This window comes from Bos taurus, chromosome 9 (assembly GCF_002263795.3).
Source record: "Bos taurus isolate L1 Dominette 01449 registration number 42190680 breed Hereford chromosome 9, ARS-UCD2.0, whole genome shotgun sequence".
NCBI lineage: Eukaryota > Metazoa > Chordata > Mammalia > Artiodactyla > Bovidae > Bos > Bos taurus.
In genome coordinates, this window is record NC_037336.1 from 76857959 (window position 1) to 76884434 (window position 26476).

Sequence of the window (26476 nt, forward strand, 5' to 3'; positions counted from 1 at the left end):
GAACAGAAATAGGATAAAACACTATGCTATGCCATGCTGTCAATTTATGAGGTACAACTGAGAAATATTAGAGATAATTCTGCTATTAAAAAGCAGCAGTAAAGCAAAAACACAGCACAGCGGCTGAGCTGCAGATTTATGCGTTCCGAGGATGCATTCCCCATACTCCGCCCGCAGACTGTGAGGTAATCAGTCTTGAATTATGTAAGTTCTTTAGGAACACATCTCATGAATCAAAGGCAGCCATGCTTTTTGTGAATCCCTGTTACCCAGGCTTGGAAAAGATCTTTTAGGTTGAAAACTACATATAGCAAGGTACTTGGCTGACACTGAGTAGAAGATCTTTAAGGGGCTAGGAGAACAGAATTTTCCTTCTGCTTCTTTAAAACTTGTCAGTACATATTTAGTGACTTATTTTATGCATGCTGCCCTGCTTTGTTTGTGGGGGGAAAGCACGTATTTTTTGTACTTACTTACAGATGGAGAAAGGAGGATGGTCACTTCCTGGTTGTAGCTTTGCTCTAAATGCAGTCCTTTTGTTTCTACATCAAGTAATATAAAGTGATAGGGCTTTTAATAATAATTGTGTATATTTAAATGGTGCTCATTATGGGCTGGGCACCATTCAAACTGCCTTAATAACTCCTTTGATATTCACGGCAACCCTTTGAGGTAGGTGCTCACTCTTGTTGCTGCCATTTTACAGGTGAGAAGAAAGAAGCCCAGGGAGGTTGAAGTGACTAGTCAGAGGTCTTAAAACTGCTAAGTTTAGAGCTACAAGTCAGTCCAGGCTGGTTGGCGGGCTCCAGAGTCTGTATCCTCAATCACCATGCTCCGGCCCCTCAGGAAGCTTGGAGATAGATGAGCAGCCTCAGGTCAGAACAGTCGTCCCCCCAGGGGAACTTGCTCTTCAGACAAGGGGTGTGCTCCCCCTAAGAGGAATTACTGTATGGAACAGAGCTGTATCATAAGACAGTTGTTCAGAAACCTTAAAGTTTGCATTTGGTACCTGGATGCTGAAGGAGGGTAGAATAGATCGTGGTAAGTTTGAGGAAGTAAGTGTGAGGGCCAGGTGCTGCCCGAGAGAGGCTCCTGGCTGAGTCTCGAAGGCCTGTGGAGACTGCTAGACAGGGGCTGAGCTCCCTGGGGGCCAGCTTCCCCCACCCTCCCTCCAACAGCACTCCGTCACTGCAGACTCCTATATCTGACTGGGCCCTAGTTGCCTTCCACGAGACATTGATTAGACACATGACACAGTTTTCACCGTAGTGGGTTTGCAAGGATGAATGTGACCGAGTCCCTACCTTAGGCTTTGTCTAGAAAGCCTCACATGACTTCAGAAGCCTGTCTACCCCGCCAAACTCCCCACCTGCCTGTGATGCTTGAAATTATTTTAAGACCTGTGAGAACAGTTAATTTCACAGTTAGGAAGCTGAAAACAGCAGTGTCTGGTTTGGGGGTTCCTGTCAGCGCGAACGAGTTTATCATCAAGAGCTTTGGGTTGGTTGGGCAGCCAGTATAAATGGCCGCTGTCAGATCCTTCCCTTTCTTTAGGTTCTGGGGGTGGGTTTGGGAGGGGGATACCAAGGCCTGAGGTGGGAGGAAGGATACAGGATGAGATGGAGAGGGATAGATGTTGCCCAAGTGATGTCAGCCTCCTTATCTTATTGTCCAGACTGGAAACGACTTGAGATTTTTGCCCAGAATGAGGTGAAAGTAGAAGTGAAAGTCTCTCAGTCGTGTCTGACTCCAGGCCGGAATACTGGAGTGGGTAGCCTTTCCCTTCTCCAGGGGATCTTCGAACCCAGGTCTCCTGCATTGGTTGCAGGCTGATTCTTTACCAGCTGAGCCACAAGGGAAGCCCAAGAATACTGGAGTGGGTAGCCTATCCCTTCTCCAGGGGATCTACCTGACCCAGGAATCGAACTGGGGTCTCCTGCATTGCAAGTGGATTCTTTACCAACTGAGCTATCAGGGAGCAGAATGAGGTGAGCCCTGATTATTTTCACTTGGGCAGGGAGAAATAGAAACTGAGTGTGAGATATTTGATGGTGAGGCCGTAAAAACATGTACTGGAGAGTTCCTATACGTTTTTTAAAACCATACTGTCTTCATATGAAGGAACCTTTTCTCATTTTGCTTGTTAGGCAGCACAGCTCAGACTAAAGTCCCGAGGGTTGTGCGTAACAGAGGCCCTCACTGAAGCGAGCGTTCCCTTCTCCTCACTTACCCTCATTTATACCTTTGTGGGACTACTATTCTTAATAGCTAAGAATTTTCTAAATTTAGAAGTAGGTTTCAGGAAATAATCAAATACGTTCTATAATGTGGCAAGTTTTGTTATAGGTGTGATGTTTGAATGCCACTAGTGCTGTTTTTACAGTTAAAAGAACGTTTGCTATATGTTTCAGTAAATTGCAAAACTTAGGAAACTGAAACAAAGGCATGACATTATTCATTTATTGACTTACTTTCTCAATGCCTTAGAGCAGCTTGCATTTAGTGGGGGAGCACTAAATTTAGAAGAGTTTTTATGGAACTTTACAGTCACGAAGCGCTTCCACCTGTATTTGAGGTGAGTGAGCGCAAGCATTTGTATCCTTACTTTATAGATGAGGAAACTACTCCAAGTCAAACAACTAGTCAGTGGTGGAACTGGCGCTCACATGCCCTTCATTCTTCCCAGCTGCCTTTCCAAACAAATCCTGAAGGAAATCGTGTCTTTGAGCAGAAAGGCAAGCCCTCCATGGCTTCACTAGAAGCCTGTGTAAGAAAATGAAAAGGGGGGAGGAAAAAGAAGGCTGTGTAGATATAAAAGCTTTGTCAGAGGCCCTTTCCCAAGGTTCCCCTATTCCTCACCCTGTTCCCCAGAGCCTCGCCCTATATGGCTGGAGGTATGTAACAGGGCGAGGTGTCTATTGCGTATGTTTGGTGTTAAACAAGCCCTGGCTTTATATCTTTGCACGCAGGCATGCATGTTAATGCTATATTTAGCTCTTTCCAGGTGGCACTAGTGGTAAAGAACCTGCCTGCCAATGCAAGAGACACAGGATACCTGGGTTCGATCCCTGGGTCGGGAAGATCCCTGGAGAAGGAAATGGCAACCCCACTCCAGTATTCTTGCCCAGAGAATCCCATGGACAGAGGAGCCTAGTGGGCTGCAGTCCATAGAGTTGCAGAGACTTGGACATGACTGAAGTGTCTTAGCGTGCATACACTTGGCTTTATATATATTTTTGAGATCTAACCATAAGGCCACATCAAAGTGGCTGCCATGTGAACCAGCCGAGCTGGCAGGTTGGAGTGGAGACACTTTGTTGTGGAGTCCCACCTGGAGAAACAGGTGGGAATGGCTGTGATGAAGACAGATGGTGTTAGAGGGACAGGGACGTGGAACTGTGTTCCCTCCTCTGTGCATGTGGTCCAGGCACGAACGTCTTTAGAGCTCTTACCATGGCTTGCCAATCTTTCCAAGTCCAAAGACGTGATATGTAGGAAGTGCTCAGGATTGGTTGAATGATATGCATTTGGAACTTAAAAAAAAGATGTAAGAATAATTTTTCCCCTTTTAGTCTACCTTTCTTTAATGTGAAAAATACTTTTAAAAGAAACATCAAGTCAATCTCAACATTTAAAATTTAAAGTTTTGGATATTGTGAATGCAGAGGTACTCCTGGGTCATTCTTAAATTTAATTTCCTTAGTCCTGGGTTAATATCATTTAGGTTTTTGCCAGTACATTTCAGAGCCGTTCCCTTCAAAGCTGTTCCTCTGCAGGACTGACAATAAAAGCCACTGAACTTTGTTTAATTGACTAATTAACATTTTAAAACACTGTGTTTTAAAATGTCACCTGGAGCCTAGGTGACTACAGCTAATTTGCCCAGTGTACACACAACTCTTCTTTTCAGTGTGCTTCCCTACCCTAGTCTCTATGCTAGGATCACAGCCTTCTCTCTTCCTTCTGCTCTGCTTATCATGTGTGGGTTTCATGTGCCAGTGTCTTTTTAGTGAGCCTTTATGCAACACTGGATGTGTGCAAGACCTGAGCCCAGTGGGGCCAGGAAATCAGATAAGTGTAATAGGCATCCTCACCTAAGTCATCACCTGATGAGACCACAGTGTGGACTCAGATAAGGTTCAGATCAGAACCTTCCTGGGAGTGGGGAGATCAGGATGCAAGGGAAGAGGGGAGTCCTGTTATCTAGAGGTGGGCCTTGAAGAATGGGATGAAGCGGAGGTGATTTACTGCATGCCAGGCTCTGCTCTGAGCACCATCTGTGTATCTATATATTTCATCCTTTTAAGAACCATATAAGGTCCATTCAGTTGACACCTGCATTTTATACAGAGGAAGCTGACACAAAGAGAAGTAGTTATCTGTCTGCGAGCACACAGCTCATCGATGGTACTGCTGGAGTTCTCACCCGGGCAGTCAGGCTGCAGAGTTCATGCTGCCAATTGCTACACTGGGCATTTGGGGTTTGAACAAGTGAAGATGAAGTGTTGTGACTCCTAGGACGTATATGGGGAAGCCATGGTAATCACAGAGGTGGATTAGTCAGTTTGGGCCATTTTGCTGAGTTCCTGGAATCCCACACTGAAGGGGATGATTGTACCATAGAGGGCCATCGGCTTTGTGGGCCCCATCATTGGCATTGCTTCGTTTGGTGGCATGTCGTACTTGTCATTGGTGGGCATCGGGGATGCTGGGAAGGTTTAGGGAAATTGCATAGCTTCCAGATGTTCATAAATCTTATTTACTTCTTAAGAAATGGGGTCTACTCTGTGTTATCAAGTTTTACCTCCCTTCTGGGAACCTGCTTGGCCTTTTGTACACCCTATGGGTAGAGATACCTTGGTGTTCCTGCTTGCTGTCCTCATAGCTTAAGGAGAATTTTTTTTTTTTTCCCTCATGAACTGGCAGTGTAATTCTTTGTAGACTAACAATTAGTTTAATCAAACATCCTGCCATTAGGTATCAGACCATTCTAGAGTGCTGGGGATGAGGCAAGTCTGTTTTCTTTTCTCCATGGTATTCAGGATTACCCAACCCTATGAGAAAGGGTTTGAGACCCCTTTTGGAGCTACCATCTGAACTTGTTGGTTCAGTTGTTCTTGTTATTTAGTTGCTAAGCTGTGTCCAACTGTTTGCGACTTCATGAACTGTAGCCCACCAGGCTCCTCTTCCATGGGATTTTCCAGGCAAGAATACTGGAGTGGGTTGCCATGTCTTCCTCCAGGGGATCTTCCCAATCTAGGGGTGGAACCCTCATCTCCTGCTTGGCCGGCAGATTCTTTACGGTTGAACCACCAGGGAAGCCCTCTTGTTGGTTCCCTAGCTGCATCGTATTTTCTAGTTCAGCAGAGTGATTCATTTAAAAAAAAAACCCTGAAACTGCCTGTCATTACACTCATGTCTCAGGAAGACCTCATACTACACTGTTGCAAGCACTGATGCACAGCTAATTGCACTGTGAAGGATTTGGGCTTTTTGAAGCTTAATGGTTTTTTCAGCTGATAACAGATATCACAGAATAAATTTCCTTGGCACAACATCCCACCAAAAGAAAGCAGTGAACGTTTTCTACCCCGGTCTGGTGTTATTCCAGTAGTAGGAATCTCCACACCAGAAACGTGCTGTGCCTTGGCGTGAATGGGCTCAGGCGGGATGGTGAGTGAGCTTTGATCTCGCTCTTGGTGTCGGCTGGAATCACACAGCGCGCCAGCTGAATCTGTCTCTTTCTGTGCTTCTCCCCAGAAGCCCCTTGTGCAACGCCGCTGATCTGCAGCTTCGGGAGGCCGGTGGACCTGGAGAAAGACGACTACCAGAAGGTGGTGTGCAACAACGAGCACTGCCCGCACAGCACCTGGATGCACTTGCAGTGCTTCTACGAGTGGGAGAGCAGCATCCTGGTCCAGTTCAACTGCATCGGCCGGGCCCGGAGCTGGAACGAGAAGCAGTGCCGCCAGAACATGTGGACCAAGAAGGGCTACGACCTGGCCTTCCGCTTCTGCTCCTGCCGCTGCGGCCAGGGCCACCTGAAGAAGGACACGGACTGGTACCAGGTAAAGCGGATGCAGGATGAGAAGAAGAAGAAGTCGGGGTCAGAGAAGAACACCGGGAGGCCCCCCGGCGAGGCAGTGGAGGAGGCCAAGAAGTGCCGGCCGCCCTCCAAGCCCCAGAAAGGCTTGAGCCACGACCTGCCCCGCCGGCACTCCATGGACCGGCAGAACTCGCAGGAGAAGGGCGGCGCTGGGGCCGGCGCGGCAGTCTACGGGGCGCGCTCGCCCTGCGGCTCCCCGGGCCAGTCCCCGCCCACCGGCTACTCCATCCTCTCCCCCGCCCACTTCAGCGGCCCCCGCTCCTCCAGGTACCTCGGGGAGTTCCTCAAGAACGCCATCCACCTGGAGCCTCACAAAAAGGCCCTGGCTGGGGGCCACGTGTTCCGAAACGCCCACTTTGACTACAGTCCGGCGGGGTTGTCGGTTCATAGGGGGGGCCACTTCGATGCGCCCGTGCAGTTCCTCCGGCGCCTGGACCTGTCCGAGCTCCTGACTCACATCCCCCGGCACAAGCTGAACACTTTCCACGTGCGGATGGAGGACGATGCCCAGATGGGCCAGGGCGAGGACCTACGCAAGTTCATCCTGGCAGCCCTGAGCGCCAGCCACAGGAACGTGGTGAACTGCGCCCTGTGCCACCGGGTGCTCCCGGTGTTCGAGCAGTTCCCGCTGGTGGATGGAACTCTGTTCTTAAGCCCCTCGAGACACGATGAGATCGAATACGATGTTCCCTGTCACCTTCAAGGTACAGGTGTTCACTCACCTTGCCGGTTTTCTGTGTGTGAGAAGTGAAAAGCCAATGAGAAGGGATGGCTGTGTTCGGGCTTCATTTTAACTGCTGGTGTGTTTTTGTTCTAGACAGGAGCTAGCTAACATTTGAATATTTCAGCTCTGCCCAGTGAGGTGGTGGAGGTGATATCCTTCACTCTGATGTCACACTATACTAAGTATACAGTGGTCCTGGTGGGTAATTTTATGTTTTTGTCTTGCTCTAATTTGAAGAGAGGATTCAGGTGTGCAGTGTTTAGTAATTGGGAAGAAAGTTAGAGAAGGAATTGCATAAAAATGTTTTATTTGCTATAAAATAGTTGCCTTTGAAATCTATGTTAATATACTCAGCAAGCTATAGTATATTCTCTTTGGTCTTTGTAAACATAACACAGTGAAGGAAAAGGAGGGGTCAGAGACTGTGAGTTTTTAGATTAGTTGAATTAACCTTAAAATTTGTGAAAGGCGAGACTTTCTTGATCGCAGGAAAAATCAGATTATATTCTGGTAGTGAGGGATGGCTTCCCTTGGTAGCTCAGCTGGTAAAGAACCTGCCTGCAATGCAGGAGACCCTGGTTTGATTCCTGGGGTCGGGAAGATCCCCTGGAGGAGGGATAGGCTACCCACTCCAGTATTCTTGGGCTTCCTTGTTGGCTCAGAAGGTAAAGAATCTGCCTGCAATGCTGAAGACCTGGATTTGATCCCTGGGTTGGGATGATCACCCGGAGGAGGCCATGGCAACCCACTCCAGTATTCTTGCCTGGAGAATTCCTATAGACAGAGGAGCCTGGCAGGCTGCAGTACATGGGGTCACAGAAAGTTGGAGATGACTGAGCAACTAAGCACACACATGCGAGAGTAAGAGGTGGGGAGCTTATTAGTGCTGTGGATAACATACAGAGACTGGGACATTTCACCGAAAAATGAATGACAGGCTTGGTCAGTTGACAGAGAACTCTGTCAATTCATGTAAAACTATTGAATTTATATAAATATGGGATATATGACATATAAGCTGTTTATAACTTTAAAACCGTGCTAAGAAAGCCTATAGTAAGAAGGATATATCCCCACTTAACTTCTTCCTAGCAGCCCCTGCTGTCTCACTTCTCAGAGACACTCTTGAATCTTAACTAACTTCAGATTTTTACCATCATAATTTTAAAACCGCGAACTTCATTCTCCAATTTTAGGTATTACCTGTTGATTTACCTTTAAAAATTAAAAAAAATTTTTTTTGGCTGTGTTGGGTCTTTGTTGCTGCACAGGCTTTTCCCTAGTTGCTGTGAGCGGGGGCTAGTCTGTAGTTGCCGTGGGCGGGCTTCTTGTGGTGGCTTCTCTTAACGTGGAGCCTGGGCTCAGGGCGCGAGGGCTTCAGTAGTTACAACATTTGGGCTCAGTAGTTTCAGCTCCCAACTCTAGAGCAGAGGCTCAGTAGTTGGGCTCACGGGTTTAGTTGCTCTGCAGTATGTGGGGTCTTCTTGGACCAGGGATCAAGCCTATGTCTCCTGTATTGGCAGGAGGATTCTTTACCGCTACCCACCAGGGAAGTAAAGTATTGATTTACTTTTAAGGTGGATGATGATTTATGCTTTCTTGTATCTTCCCCTTTCTCTCAGGATAATGCATCAGAATTCTTCGTTGAATACATCACAATTCTTAGTTGACTCCTTAGTGATTTTGCTATTATGAGTATGTAAATATTTAATCCTGAGCCAGCAAGTATAGATATATTTCCTGTATAGAGAGTCATATGTTCCAGGACACCTTTTGTTTTTATCGGGGTTAATTGCTTAACCTTTATTGAAGGTTTGGTTGGTAGTTCTAACTCTCCAGCAACTCTACAAACCACCTTCAAAAACATTTCCACATACCTGTCAAACATTTTATGAATTTTTTTCTAGAAATTTTTTTCGTGGACACTTTCACCTTCCTGCTCCTGTCTATCCTGGTGCACTTAAATACTACCTAGCTGTACTACTTAGGTGTCCTAGGAAATTCCTTCATCTCTTTTCCTGTTTTTTATCTTCTGCTTCCTTGATCTCATGCTTTCTTTTTTATTCTTGGTTAATTTCCTATTTGTTGAGAAGCATCCTTTAGGAGCTTTCTGAGAAAGGAGGCTTGGGAATAAATGTTTTGAGATGTTGAAAGTCTGGTAGTATCTTGATTCTGTCTTCACACTTGATTGGTAGTTGGCTGGGTATAGTCTTCCAAGTTTTAATTATTTTCCCTTTGGAATTTTGAAGGCTTTTCTTCACTGACTTCTGTCTTCCCCTGTTGCTACTGAGAAATCTAATATCATTCTTACTTCTGTTCCTTTATCTTCCCTTCCTATCCTCCAAAGGTTTTTAGATTTTCTCTTTCTAGTATTCTGAAGTTTAATCATGATATGAGTCTCTTTTTCCATTTATTGTGCAAGATGCTTTCTTAGCTTTAAGATTTTGTAAACCTAGAGTCTTCAGTTTGGGGAAATTTTCTTTTGATTTATTTCTTTGATGATTTACTCCCATTTTCATTTTCTTCCTTTTTTTTTTTTTAACTCTAAAACAGTTAATCAGATGTTGGACCTCTTAGACTGATTTTTTTTTTTTTTTTTTTGAGGTGGAGGAGATGCTTCATTATGTATGTTTTTGGTCCTGTTCATCTCTTTATCATTCTTTTCTCTGGAAGATTTCTGTGATTTTATATTCCAATGTTTTTTTACTGAGTTTAAGGTTTTCTGTTCTGTGTTGTATTTGTAATTTCCTAAAGGTCTTTTTAATGGCATCCTGTTCTTATTTCATGGATGCTATTTCTATTTTATTTTTCTCAGCAGGGAAAGTGAGCTGAATTTGGTCTTCCTCGTTTTCTGGAATGTCACTTACTCCTCTGTGTCTTTTAGCCTTTGTTATTGGGCAAACCACTCTGAAACTTAGTGGTGTGAAACAGTGATGATTCATAATTTCTCACAGTTTTATGAGTTGGTTGGTTAGGATGGCATCTTACATGTCTCACAGTTGGCAGACTGGTTGGCCTTGGGAGCCTTGGCTAGAATGGCTTATCCCTGTTTATACATCCTTTTGTGTGCCAGTGGACTAGCCGGGGCTTTTTCACATGCTGTTTTTAGGATGGCAGTAAAGATGGCGAGAGTGGGGCTGCATGGCCCTTCTCTCTTGAGACTTAAGCTTAGGACTGAGTAACTCACTTTAGTCACATTCTGTTCTTCAAAATAAGTTGTCAGGCTATCCCAAATTCAGGGGATCATTCAATAGACTCTGCTTCTTGATGAAAGTTGTATAGAATGTGTGGTTATTTAGTAATAAATTACTCTTTCTCTTTCAGCTCTTCATCTCAACCTCCCCTGTGCTTTTTGTCCAGTTTCAGAGCTGCACCATTTACTATTTTCTCCATTTTATTTCTGATCTCATATTTTGGTTCACAGTTACAAGTATGTCATTGTTTCATGGAAGATGGAATTTTTATTTTGTTACATGATTTTTCTACCGTGTGGGGATAATTATAGAGGAAAGAAGATGGAAACATCATCATCATTTCATGACTGGAAGTATTCTTTATGAAAATGAATGAGGGTACAAGGGTACAGGGTACAAGAGAGGAGAGTTGTCCTTTTTCTATTCATGATGGACAGATTCCTTTCATTTAATCAGTTCACTAACCAACCAGACTTACGCATTGCATACTTGTACTGGGTACTATCAGTTCTTGCTACTCATCGATCTATAATCTTAGGACGTAAGATGCATTTATAAAAATGTAACTAACTTTACCATGCCTAAGGCCCTATTCTCACCTGTGGAACTGGTATCACCTGGCTATTATGTACATAAAGCAGCATCTTATCATTTCCAAGGAGAAAAAGGGCACTTTGACCTGGATAGTCAAAGGAGGCAGTGTGAAGACAGATATCAGGAGGTGCGTTGGACTTTAATAAACTCAGGGTCTAACTACTACATCAGGTGTTTGTTGATAAGGAGTAATGTGAGGAAAGGAATGGTGGTTCATAAAAAGATCAGGAGACAGAGAATTGAGAGAACCATTTGCCTGGAACAGAGGTTCTCGAGTGGAAAATGAGTAAAGTACGTGGAGAACAGATTACAGATGTCCTTTCAAGCCATATCAAAGAGCTTTGCCACGTTGATGAATTGAAGAATTTAGCAATTTTTTTTTTTTAAGCCAATGGTTGCTTGGCTTAAAAAAACTGTTTACAAGGGGTGGAAGCTCTGCAGTTGTAACTTAAATCTCCATTCTAGATACAAGGAGAAAAGCGACCAGCTGAGTGGTGACAGTGGAGATTGAAAGGTGGGAATAGCTGTGAGAGATTATGTTAAAGGGAAGATTACAGCTTTGGAGACAGCTTGACTATGGAGGATAAAGATGTGTCCTTGTTGGCTCACTCTTAGTCTAGACAAAGTAAATGGTATTTATCATGAACAGGAGTGGAGAAAGTTGGGGAAGGGACCAGGCCTTAGATGAAAGAAGAAGAGGCATTTGTGTGTATTGGGTTTGAAGAGATGCTGGGACTTTTGTGTGGAGATGTCTCTCACAAGTGTTATAATAAATAAATATCTAAGATGAACACTGAAGCTTATTTATAATGTTAGTAGCTAAAAGAATGGAAGAGTTTTTGAATGGGGAGAAAAGAGAAGGAAAAGCAGGAGTATATGACCGAGCCCAGGACTGATCTTGGATACCCATCAGAGAGTGGATGAGAAGGGTAAAAATTAGATAGCCTGAAAATTCTGTGTGTGTGTACACACCTGAAGTACATATATATCCACAGATAATGAATGCATTAGGTGTGTACTACAAAGGTCTTGAGCAGTTTGATTGTTGATAATAAAAATCTGAGGATCTGGGTGTTTTATCAGTACCCGACAAGTCAGTGCCACAAGTGGGGCCTTGGCATGTGTCTGTGTTTTTATTGCCACATCTAAGAGAAGTCCGTGCAATCTTTTTTATAACACGCCAGTGTCAATCATTTCTTCCATTCTAGAGTTTCAACCATGTATTCCTTAAAGCATTTTCAGTTCCAATAGAAAGGCCCATTCCAGGCCATAAAATTCCAGGCTGCAGTTGGTGATACACTCCTGAAATATTGTATTATTTCCAGTGGTGGACTCTGTGGATTGTCACGCCCTTGCGTTGGGACCCTGTTCCCGTCACTGTCTTGCCCAGCTCCAGCGCCTCTTCCCTGACTTTTCCAGATGAAGATGCTTTTGCTTGGTTGTGATCATTTATTAAGGTTTAATAATTTATTAATTCACTGAGACAGATGGAGTTAAGAATTTCTTTTGGTGCTTCTTTACCACTTAGAACCACAGAAATCTACTGTTTGTTTGAATTCACAATCCTAGAATAGATTTAGAAATTTTAAATTCTCAGTACTTAGGATAATGTGTAAACAGTAATTGAAACAAATCCAGAGACTCAGTCCAGGCCAGGAATTCCCATGATGTAGAGTGGAGGTTAAGAGTCAGACAGAAATTTAAGTCTGGACTTTGTTACTTACTATCTTTTTGAACTTGAGCAAGCTACTTCAGCTCTAGTAAGTTTTACTTCCTCCTATCTGAAGTGGGAATAACAATAATGCCTACTTTATAGGGTTGTCATGAGGGTTAAGTAAAATGAGTCACATAGCCTCCAAGCACAGTGCCAGGTCCTGGGTAAGCATTCAGTGAGGTTCACTGTCAACTTCATCATAGTGGTTATTGCTACCAACATGTGACTTCTCCATCTGTCCCTGCTCCAACCAGCCACCTGGGTGTCTTTGAGTGTTGGAGAACTGCAGTGAGTAAGTCTAGAAGGGAGATTGGAAATGAAGCCTTTTCCAGTGGCAGCTGGATACTGAACTGACATCCTGAAATGCCCTAGGCCACTCTGAGTGGGCATGGCATGTGAGATCGTTTTATTTTCAGAACACTACAGAGCAGAGGTGGGCAGTATTGCAAGAAACTGTTATCACCCATCCCATTTTTGGCAGAGGCCCCCAAGGTTAAAATGTCTTTGGCTGTTAACATATTCCATCCGTTCATGCAACATACAATTATGGAGTGCTTTCCATGTTCCAGATACTGTGCTAGACATTGCAGCTTCAAGGAGGGCATAGTTCTCACAGAGATGGAGAGTCTTGTAAGCGAATGAAATGAAAGGTTTCCTTATAAGTACTGTATATCCCTTTCCAGTGGGTAAGGAGCAGGTTGACCCTTAACACTGAAAAGATGGCAGTGGGCAGCACATTCTGAGAAAGAAACCATGTAGGAGTATGTGTCCTGCTGATGGTAGTTTTTAGCACCGTGGAACCCTGATTCCCACGTAGAGAGCACGTTGTTGCTGCTACCTGTTGCCTGATGCTGGACATTCTAACTCTTCCTGATTTGAACCTAAACCCTTCCATGTAAACTAGGGTGATGTCTTTCCTTTATAAGCATTAGATATCGATAAATAGTAGAGGGATGAACTTGCGACTTTCAAGAGCCTAGTAAATAACAAGACATCAAACTCCTTTTGGAAAAAAACACAAGTAAGATATAATTCTGGTTCCTAAATTGGATGTGGTGATGGCTGAGCAATTTTGGAGGCAAGAACAGTTAACATAGTAATTTTGGCTGTGGCATAATTTTGGGCTATCAATACCAAGACAGACTCTGGGCTTTTTATGAGGGGATGATGAGAGCCCCTGAGCACAGACCAGCATTGCCGATTCAGCCTCCATATGAGGAGAAAGCCCTGCATGATCCCAGGTTGGTTATGAGCCTCTGTGGCTTGGTCATGTGAGTTTGGATATACGTATTGTAAACCTGGCAGCACTTTTCAGAAAAGTGAATTGAAGCCAGTGTGTAATAAACTTGAACTTAAAGTATGTGTTTCATTGACAGTAGTTGGTAATCCATCATTATTCTATTTTTTTTAATTGGAGGCTAAATTTATTTATTTTAATTGGAGGCTAATTACTTTACAATATTGTATTGGTTTTGCCATACATCAACATGAATCTGCCACAGGTGTACACGTGTTCCCCATCCTGAACCCCCCTCCCACCTCCCTCCCCATACTATCCCTCTGGGTCATCCAAGTGCACCAGCCCCGAGCATCCTGTATCCTGCATTGAACCTGGACTGGTGATTCATTTCACATATGATATTATACACATTTCAATGCCATTCTCCCAAATCATCTCACCCTCTCCCTGTCCCACAGAGTCCAAAAGACTGTTCTATACATCTGTGTTTCTTTTGCTGTCTCGCATACAGGGTTATCGTTACTATTTTTCTAAATTCCATACATATGCGTTAGTATACTGTATTGGTGTTTTTCCTTTTGGCTTACTTCACTCTGTATAATAGAGCCAGTTTCATCCACCTCATTAGAACTGATTCAAATGTATTCTTTTTAATGGCTGAGTAATACTCCATTGTGTATATGTACCACAGCTTTCCTATCCATTCGTCTGCTGATGGGCATCTAGGTTGCTTCCATGTCCTGGCTATTATAAACAGTGCTGCAGTGAACATTGGGGTACACGTGTCTCTTTCAATTCTGGTTTCCTCGGTGTGTATACCCAGCAGGGGGATTGCTGGGTCATAAGGCAGTTCTATTTCCAGTTTTTTAAGGAATCTTCACACTGTTCTCCATAGTGGCTGTACTAGTTTGCATTCCCACCAACAGTATAAGAGGGTTCCCTTTTCTCTACACTCTCTCCAGCATTTATTGCTTGTAGACTTTGGATAGCAGCCATTCTGACTGGCGTGAAATGGTACCTCATAGTGGTTTTGATTTGCATTTCTCTGATAATGAGTGATGTTGAGCATCTTTTCATGTGTTTGTTAGCCATCTGTATGTCTTCTTTGGAGAAATGTCTATTTAGTTCTTTGGCCCATTTTTTGATTAGGTCGTTTATTTTTCTGGAATTGAGCTACAGGAGTTGCTTGTATATTTTTGAGATTAGTTGTTTGTCAGTTGCTTCATTTGCTATTATTTTCTCCCATTCTGAAGGCTGTCTTTTCACCTTGCTTATGTTTCCTTTGATGTGCAGAAGCTGTTAAGGTTAATTAGGTCCCATTTGTTTATTTTTGCTTTTATTTCCAATATTCTGGGAGGTGGGTCATAGAGGATCCTGCTGTGATGTATGTCGGAGAGTGTTTTGCCTATGTTCTCCTCTAGGAGTTTTATAGTTTCTGGTCTTACATTTAGATTTTTAATCCATTTTAAGTTCATTTTTGTGTATGGTGTTAGAAAGTGTTCTAGTTTCATTCTTTTGCAAGTGGTTGACCAGTTTTCCCAGCACCACTTGTTAAAGAGATTGTCTTTAATCCATTGTATATTCTTGCCTGCTTTGTCAAAGATAAGTTGTCCATAGGTGCATAGATTTATCTCTGGGCTTCCATTTTGTTCCATTGATCTATATTTCTGTCTTTGTGCCAGTACCATACTGTCTTGATGACTGTGGCTTTGTAGTAGAGCCTGAAGTCAGGCAGGTTGATTCCTCCTGTTCCATTCTTCTTTCTGAAGATTGCTTTGGCTATTCGAGGATTTTTGTATTTCCATACAAATTGTGAAATTATTTGTTCTAGCTCTGTGAAAAATACTGTTGGTAGCTTGATAGGGATTGCATTGAATCTATAGATTGCTTTGGGTAGTATACTCATTTTCGCTATATTGATTCTTCTGATCCATGAACATGGTATATTTCTCCATCTATTAGTGTCCTCTTTGATTTCTTTCACCAGTGTTTTATAGTTTTCTATATATAGGTCTTTAGTTTCTTTAGGTAGATATATTCCTAAGTATTTTATTCTTTTCGTTGCAATGGTGAATGGAATTGTTTCCTTAATTTCTCTTTCTATTTTCTCATTATTAGTGTGTAGGAATGCAAGGGATTTCTGTGTGTTGATTTTATATCCTGCAACTTTACTATATTCATTGATTAGCTCTAGTAATTTTCTGGTGGAGTCTTTAGGGTTTTCTATGTAGAGGATCATGTCATCTGCAAACAGTGAGAGTTTTACTTCTTCTTTTCCAATTTGGATTCCTTTTATTTCTTTTTCTGCTCTGATTGCTGTGGCCAAAACTTTCAAAACTAGGTTGAATAGTAGTGGTGAGTCATTATTCTAAAAGGACAACTTGGGGATATATGATATGTATCATCTATTTTGCTTTTTATGTTTGTTCAGATGAAAAAGTGTTGGCTTATAACTGATAAATAAGCAATTGTTTTAATCCCCTTTGGTGACCAAAGGTGGCTTCTTTGCCAGCCGCTCTCAGCCTTGTGTCTTCTGTGCACAGGGAGGCTCATGCACCTGTATGCGGTATGCGTGGACTGCCTGGAAGGTGTTCACAAGATCATCTGCATCAAGTGTAAGTCGCGGTGGGACGGCAGCTGGCACCAGCTGGGCACCATGTACACCTACGACATCCTGGCCGCCTCTCCGTGCTGTCAGGTTGGTGTTGACCCCGCAGAGCAAGCAGTGGGGGACCTCAGGCTTATGTCCCCAAGTAAATATGGAAGAGTCAGGGGCGGCCCTGGGGTGATGCTGGAGCAGGTGGGAGGGTGTGGAGAACGTGCCGCAGGAAGGAGTGGCCAAGGGCCTCCCAGGAGTCCGGCAGTGACGGTTGATTAACTACAGCATGGTGCGGCTGTTCCTGGAATACTTGGCAGTTGTTAAACGGGATCTTGCAGGATAATGTATAATTCTGTGGGAAATAGTTTAAGTCTTTTAAGTCAAAAAAAGCACGTCTTAAATGGCAGAATAGCACACTTTCATTTGTAAAAAGTGAACATGAAAAGGACTCTGCTAGCCTGTTACCAGAGATTGTCTCTGGATGGTGGGATGGGATGCTCAATGGTTCCTTTAGTTTTCTTCTTATTTACTTAGAGTTTTTAAAGCTTTAGATGTAAGAAAAAGTTGTCATTTAAAAGGAAAGAAGAAAGTCTCACTTCCTCTCATAGACAGGATTTTCTTTTTGTTTCCTTTGTGTGGGACAGTGCAATTTATATAGGATCTGCCTGCCATGGAATGTGTCTGAGGCTGACTTGAAAGATTTGTAATCCTTAAAGCTGCTAAGGGGAGGCATATTCTGATGCTAAGAAAGCATCTGAAATTTAGCTGTCATGAGGAAAAGAGGAAAGTATTAACATGTGAAAATGCATTAAATAAGTCCATAGAAACAGAAGACAGAATCCTTGGAAATATCTTGATTTGTTTCCAAGTGCTTTGGAAAAGAAAAGGCTTTTTATATAATTCCTTGATATTTACAGGCTGGAGAGATTATTTTCCTTTCGTCTAAGTGTCTAAGCCTTGAGTATAAACACCTGATAAACATTTCAGTAGTTTATTAATAGTTTTTTATCTTTAACATTATGATTTGATTTTTATAAAGAGAACATCCTTACCATTAGCAATTTATTCAGAAGATAAGCTGTGTTGGTTGAATGAAGAGGTTGGTGGGGTTGGTATTTCAGCCTTTCTGTGTCTGTACTACTGATCTTAGAAGAGAAATGTGGTCATGAGAGCCCTGAATGGTCATTCGTAGCCTGTCATTTGATTCTAGATATAATTGAGTCCTTTTATGCTATTCTCATATACAGACCACATTTCCATTTTAAAACTTAGTCTTGTAAATGAGATATCATTGTGTTTTACTAAGAGTTTTATAATACCTTTAGCGTTTTATAATACCCAGTATACCTTGCTACCTGCTCTTGAGATGAGAGAAACAAAAGGAAGAGTTCTTTCCCACACACACCAGAGAGTTACCTTTTAAAGAAATAGGGAAGTGAAAGAATGTGTGGGCCTATAACTCATAAGAGTGCTAGCACTGGAAAGGTCTCTTTATTTTTCACATGCCGTGGAGGCCTGAACAATTAGAACTTTTCCCCCAGGTCTTCCCACACGTATCAGCATGACCACAAACCTCTGTCACTGCCAGCCTGATGCTCTTTCTACTTCACCACTGAGAGGCCCTGGGATTGCTGTCTTATCTTCAGGGAGAAAATCAGAGTGGTATCATGCCATACCCAGCCTGTTGTTACTCACCATATATTTCTTCCTTAAAACAGTTTAATCCCAGGCATTTTTTTTTTTTCTTGCCCCTTACTGGAGTGGACTTAAAAAAAAAAAATCAATTTTTTGACTTAAAAAAAAATCAATTAACTATATTCACTGAGAAAGGTACAAATGTTAGATGCTACAAAGGCATCAAGGAGTGTCTTCAGGAAGACTTTGAGGCCGAAATAAGCAGGAATTCATTATTAGAACGAGTAACAGGTTAAAGAGAGTGGTTAAAGAGAGAGGTGTGCTTAGAATTTCACTTTTAATACTGTTCAGAGAGATTAGTCAGTTAAAAGGGAGTTTATCTCAGGTAGACTGTAATGACTAAGAGGGTAGGCTCTGGGTAAGCTACTGGGGTTCAGATCTCAGCCCTTCTGCTTTATCACCATGTGCTTCAGTATGATCATCTAAAATTGATATACTACTACCTACTTATGGGAGCGTTTTGAGGATGAAGTGGTTTTAGAATGCATCTAAATTGAGAGCCTGCTGTACTTTATAATTTCCTATTATTCGCTGAAGTCCTTGGACCTATTGCTGAAAGCTTAGGTCTGGTGCTGCTAGAGGGAGGCCAGGGCATGAATGAAGGCACAGTGTTCTCATAGGTTCCAGAAGCCTCAGCGTAAACATGGCCCTTATTTCCAGATCCTCAATTTTACTAGAGTATTTGAGGGAAATTTTATTTTTACCTCAACGAAAGCAGAAGTGTAGTTAGGAGTAGAATGAAAAATGTATATACATTTAAGAAATAAACTCAAAAACAATCTTCAAAGAAATTTCATGCAGGTTTGGATGAGAGAGGTTGGTTTCAGCCACTTATTAAAACCCACAGGGAAGAGATTTTTGATTGTTAGGAGTTTTACTGGAGAAGTTTAGGCAGTACAGGTCGAGAATTTTCTTCCCATCTGTAGAGTAATTACAAGCAGTGCTGCACATCAGGAGAGAAATGAAGAATCGTTAATCTTTTAGGCTGATGGGTAAATATTTGCGTGTATAATATCTCATGCTTATCTGATGCTCTGCCCACTCTGTTTGGGGTAATAAAGGGATGCTTTATTAAACTCTTGATCAGTTTCCCAGGTAAGCAGTCTTGAGTGTGGTTTGGCAATGCTGGGGGGGCAGAGGGGTAGTGTGGCTCACGGCATCTTGTGTTCCCCCCACAGGCCCGCCTGAACTGTAAGCACTGTGGGAAGCCGGTGATCGACGTGCGGATTGGCATGCAGTACTTCTCCGAGTACAGCAACGTCCAGCAGTGTCCACACTGTGGCAACCTGGACTACCATTTCGTGAAGCCATTTTCCTCCTTCAAAGTTCTTGAAGCTTATTGATGAAAGCTTTGCTTTAGTAATAGCTATTTTATTGATATTACTTTGTTACATATCTTTTCTAGGGAAGCCTTCTGTGACATTCATTTCTTTTCTAATTGAAAGGAGAGTTCCTTTGTGTACTTGTGCCTGCCCCTTGCCCTCTCTTGACTCCCACGTGTTAGTCTGTGGTCATGACCAGCACCCAGCCAGGTACTCCTGTGAGCTTGGGGGAACGGTTCGCTATCACTAAGAGTCTCTCAGGCAGCTTTTAGGGTGGTGGGGAGGATGGGGTGAATTTAGGAAAAGGATTACATGGTCGTAAACTGAGAGCATGGAAGGAGTTGGGAAGAAAATGTTAACTGTCTAAAGATCCACTTTTAAGTCTTCTCTGGGCCTTGGGAAAAACATGTGACAAGTGAATGTAACCTGTGCCTGGAGAGCTGATGGTGTGTTTGTCCTCTTTGGTTTGGCATTCTGCAGCACACACTGACCTGCCGCTTCCCCTCACCGACAGATCACTGGGAAGTGGACATGAGCCCTGATTCTATCCCTGTTGTATTCTAGCAGCCAGTTTTCATACTGAAAATAATATCCAAATTATAAGACATATGAAAACAATGGGTGTCGCACATATTTTTAGGTAAAACTGACCCGTAACAAAGAGAATATGCTAAAAGAATTTGGAAATGATGCACACTGACTCAGAGGGCAAAAGGGCAGAACTCTGTCATTTGAATTGTATCTTTGAGGTTGGTCAAACAAGCTTGTAAGGAGAATTCCATGAATAACCTGATTTGGGCGGTACTGATTTATATAGGTTTGTACTGTTGAAGTGTCATTTGATGTCAGATTCTTCTCACAGCCACAGACCCTAACTGGTAAGTTTCACAAGCAGTCATTGCCACACTTAGCTTCCCCCCAAACTGCTTATGGCTGCATTTTACTCTGTTAGTGCTGAGTTTCCAAAATCAAAGATTTGACCTTCAGAAGGAATGGAAAAAAATTATTTGTGAAGCTTTGAGGAAAAGAATAATTTTAGTATTTCTCTTTAAAGTGTTTCATTTTGGAAGATCACCAATTAAAATGCATAACAATATGTTTGAGCATAGATTATTCTAAAGATCTCCATGATACCTTACCACTGTTGAAAAAGATGGTAATTTATAGAACTTTGTTAGTCAGAGCATTGAGCTTTCTAAAATACAGCCTCTGTTTATTAGAGTTTCCTGATTTAAATAGACTCACACCCCTTATCTTTATAAAACTGGAATTGGAATATGATTTCTCAAAAAATGAATTTGGTAATTTTAGCTATAATACACATATGTGTTATAAGGATGCTGAGAATATCCTTTTATGGATAACTGAATTTGGGGTTATGTGGATATATTCTATTACTTAGTTTATATCATTTCCCCCTCTCACCTCCAAGAAAACACAGTTGTTTTTCCTCTCAGAAGTGTTTAGGCATCATTGCAAGTGAGTTTCAGTTCTGCTACATGGAATATTTGATGTTTTGTTTGAAAAAACACAGCTGACTGTGAGAGTTTGACTAATACTCTTCGTCTTTCGGTTTGGATGATGATAATTTGGCTGACCACATCTAGTTTGCATATAGTTTGATATTTGATGATCTGAAGAATATTTCACAGTGGGGGGAAATGCTCAGTGCTCATAAGACGCAGCAAGTTGTTATTAGCCTGACAGTGTTTGATGCAAGGAAAAGAGGTCTATAGGACATAGCCCTTGCAAACCTGTCTTTGATACATAAAACTGTAACTGAATCAGCTGTTTCCCTATTGATTCTCTGTCATGTACCAGGTATAAAAAAATTGAGGAGTTTCTCTTGTCTTCAGCGTACCATTGGATTTTATTTCTGAATTTCAGATGAGTAGTAAAATATTTGTAATGCTGTTCTTAAACCCACCTAAATTTCTAAAGAGAAACCTGCTTGTATTATTGTTCTGAAGCTTAAAAGCTTACATGTAGATCACCTACATGCCCCTCAGCCTAAAACTATTGCAAGTGTAGATGCATTCAGTATTTTCCCCTTACGTTGTTGTCTACTTTTGGAGAAATAAGTATGAGGAGGTTTCACTGTAGTTGAGTAAAATTTGCTTGTGGCCTTTATTTTGATGGTTCTGTTAGGATTCTGTGAGTGCTAAATTGCTATGCCTTTATGGCATTGCATTCTTGTCTAAAATGGAAAATTTGGCAGATTTGAGAATAAAATATAATTGAGTACGCAACCATGTGAAGAATAAATTTTATTTTGGAATCTGCTGACCTTAATATTTTCATCATACTTTCTAGAAGTACTTTGCTCTGAGTACCTTGATAGGAATTGGAATATACCACAAAAGATGATTATTTTGGTTGAGGTTCAGATGTTAAAGGATATTAGTCATCCAAGAGGTCCATTTTCTGTTTTTCTAATAGTGTTCAAAGACATGAACCCACTTATAGGTAATTTTTATATACTTTAACTTGTTTTATCATTATTTTTAAGAGTTAAACCTTGAACAAATAAAATTACCTGCTTTAGTTTAGTGGGATGACTATTTCTGATGGTATTGTCATCTTCTCTTCAGGCTAGCTCAGTTCTTCACTCTCTTGTGTTTTCTGGTTGCATTTGAAGCAATTGATACACCTATGGCCATGAAGTTAGGGAGTGGGCTGAATTATCCCATTGTAATTAAGAAAGAGCTTTCTCCAAACAGAATATTCCTAGGTGTTTAAATCCTAAAACTAACAGATAAACTTTTAATATAACTTGTTAGAGCACCCAGACTAACTTGCTGAAATCTGTCGTTTTGTCCTGTAAGATCAGTGCTTAACATGCAGTCTCTACTCCTGTATTCGGGTCAGTCACTCCAGTTTGCTCTTCTCTAGTCTCATGGTAGCAGCTGTTGGGTCATTGCAGTCAGAGGTTGGGGAGGAGGTGAGGAGAAAGTGCTCTTGTTCAGTGTTTTGGTTCCTGTAAAAGGATGCTGCCTAACCCAACTCATCTCTGTGTCCTGTTGACTTTATTATTATTCCAGATCATTGAAAGAAAACATAATGGGTGGGCATCATTAACACCAGCTCAAAAATACATTCTTGTCAGTAAAGATTTCTTGTCAAGATGTCTTGGATTGCACTTTTGTTGAGAGAAGACAGTGTAAATAGTTAAAGAATGTTGATAAAATTGAAACATTTGGAATTGTGTGGTGGTAGCAGGTTTCTGTTTGTGAAATGTATGTATTAAAAATAATAAAATTTCAGAAACTAATATTGTATTCTCTCTTTAGTGTGCCACTTTATTTTCTGTTGGGATTTTAGGTTTTTGAGTGTGGGATTGTTTGGTCAGAAAAGATAATAGAGAAGTCTTTCCTATGGTTTGGTCACTATTCATGTAGCTATTTCAAAGTCCCTATTGCAGCTAATAAAAACTCAGAACTTTTTTTGCTGTTTAAAAGTGATGCGTCACATACACATTCCCTTTACAACAAAATAAGCATTCTGTATAACAGAGTTGGTTCCATGTGGATGATCCATAATTATTGTTCTGGTTATAGGGAATTATATCTGACTAAGTAGATAATCCTATTCTACAGTTTGTTGTTGTTGTTTCTAGACCTGCAACAATTTGCATAATGAAAAGACTAGATTATATCCTTCTTCGTTATAAGAAAATTAAAACTGAGTTGTTAAACTTCTTGCTGACTTTGAGGCACTGTGATCTAGTTTAACTTATGTTTCAAATTTCCTTGTTCCCTTCATTTCACATATTATTCTTAGCTGAAGAATTGAAATCCACAAAATGATTAGAGTACATAATATGTGGAAAGGAGGGTGAGGAAAGAGTCTCCAGGGGATTCCAAGCTTGTTTTACCATTATTTCCTACAGACATCTGAGATATACATTTTATTTATTCAAAGCCTTAATGACTTGGGATATCATGATTGCTAATAATGTAATTTATTTCAACAAAATTCCTTTGCAATTGTAAGGAACATATAGTTCTTACTATGGTAGAAAGAAAAAAAGTTAAACCAATTATTAAGAATTATGTTTAATGGAGGAAAATTTTATTTGTTCTTAGTGGTTTCCATTTCTTTAAATCTTGCATATGTAGCCTTGACTTAAATTTGGCAGCAGTTAGCTTGCTAATTTTATAGGCTGTTTCTCTAGTAAAGAGTTAAATTTTGGAAGAAAAAAAAGCTTTGCTTGAGCTTTTATTCTTTTTATGTTCTTTCAGTTCTCTATACCTGGGATAAACCTTATCTAATGAATATGAAATATCTTTGAAGATAGTAAAGTGTCATACAGATACACTAGAAATAATGTATTTTTAAAGGATACTTTTATTCTAATGACAATCTTTGACACTGTTATAATTAATTCATATAAGCTCAATTTGGTATTGTCTCAGGGACAGCAAAAATAAACAAAGCACTTTGTCTCATGGTATTCAGTAAAAATACTGATTACATTTGTCAGTATTCAAGTGGAGTCCCAAGTGGAATCTGGCCCCATAGCACCATTTCCTGGTGATGGACATCATGCCAGGGGTTCTGATACAGTTGTTTGAAAGTTTAGATCATAACTAAAATCAAGTTTGGAATTATCTAATTACATTCCCCGTAAGCCTAAAAGTAGAAAATTCATAGCTATAACAGTCATAGAATTAAAGATCCCAGAATTTAGAGTGAGGACTGTGTTTTTTGTCATGTTCACATTGTGTGTGTGTGTGTGTGTGTGTGTGTGTGTGTATGTGTGTGGGCTTCCCAGGTGGCTCAGTGGTAAAGAATCCGCCTGCCAGTGCAGGAGTGCAAGAGACACGGGTGTGATCTCTGGGTGGGGAAGATCTAGAGGAGGAAATGGTAACCTGCTCCAGTATTCTTGCCTTGAAAAGTCCATGAACAGAAGAGCCTGGCAGGCTAGGGCTGCAAAGACTTGGACACAACTGAGCATACACACACATACATTTAATTGAACTATGGTTGATTTACAATATTATATTAGTTTCACATGTGCAACATAATGATTCTGTGTTTTTATAGATTATATTCCATTTACAATTGTAAAAGATTGGCTATATTCCCTGTGCTGTACCATATATCCTTAAAGCTTGTGTATTTTATACATAGTAATTTGTACCTCTTAATCCCTTCTATCATGCCCTTCCCCACTTCCCTCTCCCTGTTGGTAACCAGTAGTTTTGTTCTCTGTTTTGTTATTTTCATTCGTTTGTTTCAATCTTATTGACTGTTACATTCATCTTAAAGATAAACTGAGGCCCAGAGAACTTGCTGCTGCTGTTGCTAAGTCACTTCAGTCGTGTCCAACTCTGTGCGACCCCATAGACGGCAGCCCACCAGGCTCCTTCATCCATGGGATTTTCCAGGCAAGAGTACTGGAGTGAGGTGCCATTGCCTTCTCTGCCAGAGAACTTAAATCTACATAAATAAGTCTGAACAGTTAATGGCTGACTGGGAATTAAGTCAGGATTTCCTCTCCTGTTTCTCAAAATGACATCAGTGAGTGTGTAGTTTGTTTTCAGTTGAGAGAGAGCTTTGGATTTGTTTTGACAAGGCATGTGTGTGCTTAGTTGCCTCTGACTCTTTGCAACCCTATGGACTGTAGCCTGCCAGGCTCCTCTGTCCATGGGATTTTTGAGAATACCGAAGTGGGTTACCATTTCCTCCTCCAGCCTATCTTCCTGACCCAGGGACCAAACTCCTGTTTCCTGTGTCTCCTGCATTGCAGGCGGATTCTTCACCCACTGAGCCATAGGGGAAGCCCTTTGACAAGGTGCTGGATTTCACAGGTACAGTAGCCCTCACTTCAGCAGCAGTGGTGCTAAAATGCAAGTAATTCTGAGAGGCTTACTGAGCCCCCTGTGTGAGGGTGACTAGCACATGGGAAAACATCTCCTATTTTTAGAAAGAAGAAAACAAACGGGAACACTTCTAACTTCTAAAGAGGAGAAAGAATATTTGAAATCAGAATAATTGTGTCTTTTCCCTCATTTTTTGTGTGTTATTTGTTGACTGCTGTTCTTTTGTTAAAATCAGTCATTGCTTGAAGAGAGCTGTGTCTCAGTGTCGGGTGACATTGTAACAGTCTACATTAAGAATCTGTCATTCTTCACTTGGGATCTGACTTTAAGATGTTTCTGGATTCAAACATGTCATGGCTGTCAGATTTGATAGCTTTGGTCTCCCCAACTGGGACAGGGTTTTCCCTTTTGACTAAGTTTTCAAACAGTTGCTCTTGGTGTGTTTCATGTTCAGTTTCTCTTCAGTACTCTTTGTCTGAAGCTCTAGTATTTCAGACTTTTTTGAGTTGCTCTACCTGATCACTGGTTATTTGTAGTGCTGAGAGAGAGAAATTTTTTTCATGGTTGTAGGGGTTATCTCTTGAGCTAATCATTAGTGGCATTCCTAATTATTGTAAAACCATGGATTGGCAATCGATGCCTTACAGTTTCTTGTTATTTTTTATCACATCAGCGAATCCTGTATTTTTCTGAGGCTCTGATGACACTGCAGGTGGTTGACGGAGAAAGTAAAGCCAGATGAAGCCCCTGGGCTGGAGTTTGTCTGAAGCTCCAGAAGAACCCATGGCTCTCAAAAGAGAGTGGTTTGGGCCAAGAGTGAGACAGTGGCAGTCCCAGGGGCTTCTGTGACTATTTCACAAAACTTCATGGGGATCAGAATGTTACCTATCGCAAGACTGCACAGGATATCTAAAAGGTCAGTTTATTTTTGGCATGAGTTACAGCAACCTTGGTTATCCCATACTGTTCAGAAACAATGGTATATGCCTTTGATGAATAATATATGAGAACATAAATTAATATCTAATGCTGTTTATTTTACAGACATAACCTTTCAAAACATGAGTTCTGTTAGGTGGGGGGTGGTCTTTGTTGATGGCAGAGTTGAGAAAAAGCCACTTTTTATTATTGGAAGTGTCAGCTTTTTCTAATCTTTGTCCTAATTACCTGTTGTGATACCTTTGCTTTATCTTTTTTCTACCTGCCCATCTTGTCCTTTCTTCTGCCTTCCCTTTCCTGTCAGTTTTCTTAACCACTGGAATATAGTAAAGTGAAGGTGGCTCAGTTGTGTCTGACTCTTTGGAACCCCATGGGTTGTAGCCCACCAGGCTTCTCTGTTCATGGACGTCTCCAGGCCAGAATACTGGAGTGGGTAGCCATTTCCCTCTCCAGGGGATCTTCCCAACCCAGGGATTGAACCCAGGTCTCCTACGTTGCAGGAATACAGTAAAAGCCCCTAGACA

The 26476-nt window shown here is 41.5% G+C and overlaps 1 protein-coding gene across 1 annotated transcript in view; it reads left to right on the plus strand.

The window, feature by feature from the left end:
- The window catches only part of HECA (hdc homolog, cell cycle regulator), a 45120-nt gene extending 22661 nt beyond the window's left edge, over window positions 1–22459 (plus strand). Inside the window, exons 2-4 of the mRNA XM_024997031.2 lie at window positions 5761–6810; window positions 16116–16270; window positions 19045–22459. Of these exons, the coding sequence (XP_024852799.1) occupies window positions 5761–6810; window positions 16116–16270; window positions 19045–19209 (1370 nt within the window). The 3' untranslated portion in view covers window positions 19210–22459. The remainder of the gene's footprint in view (window positions 1–5760; window positions 6811–16115; window positions 16271–19044) is intronic.
- The last annotated feature ends 4017 nt before the right edge of the window (window positions 22460–26476 follow it).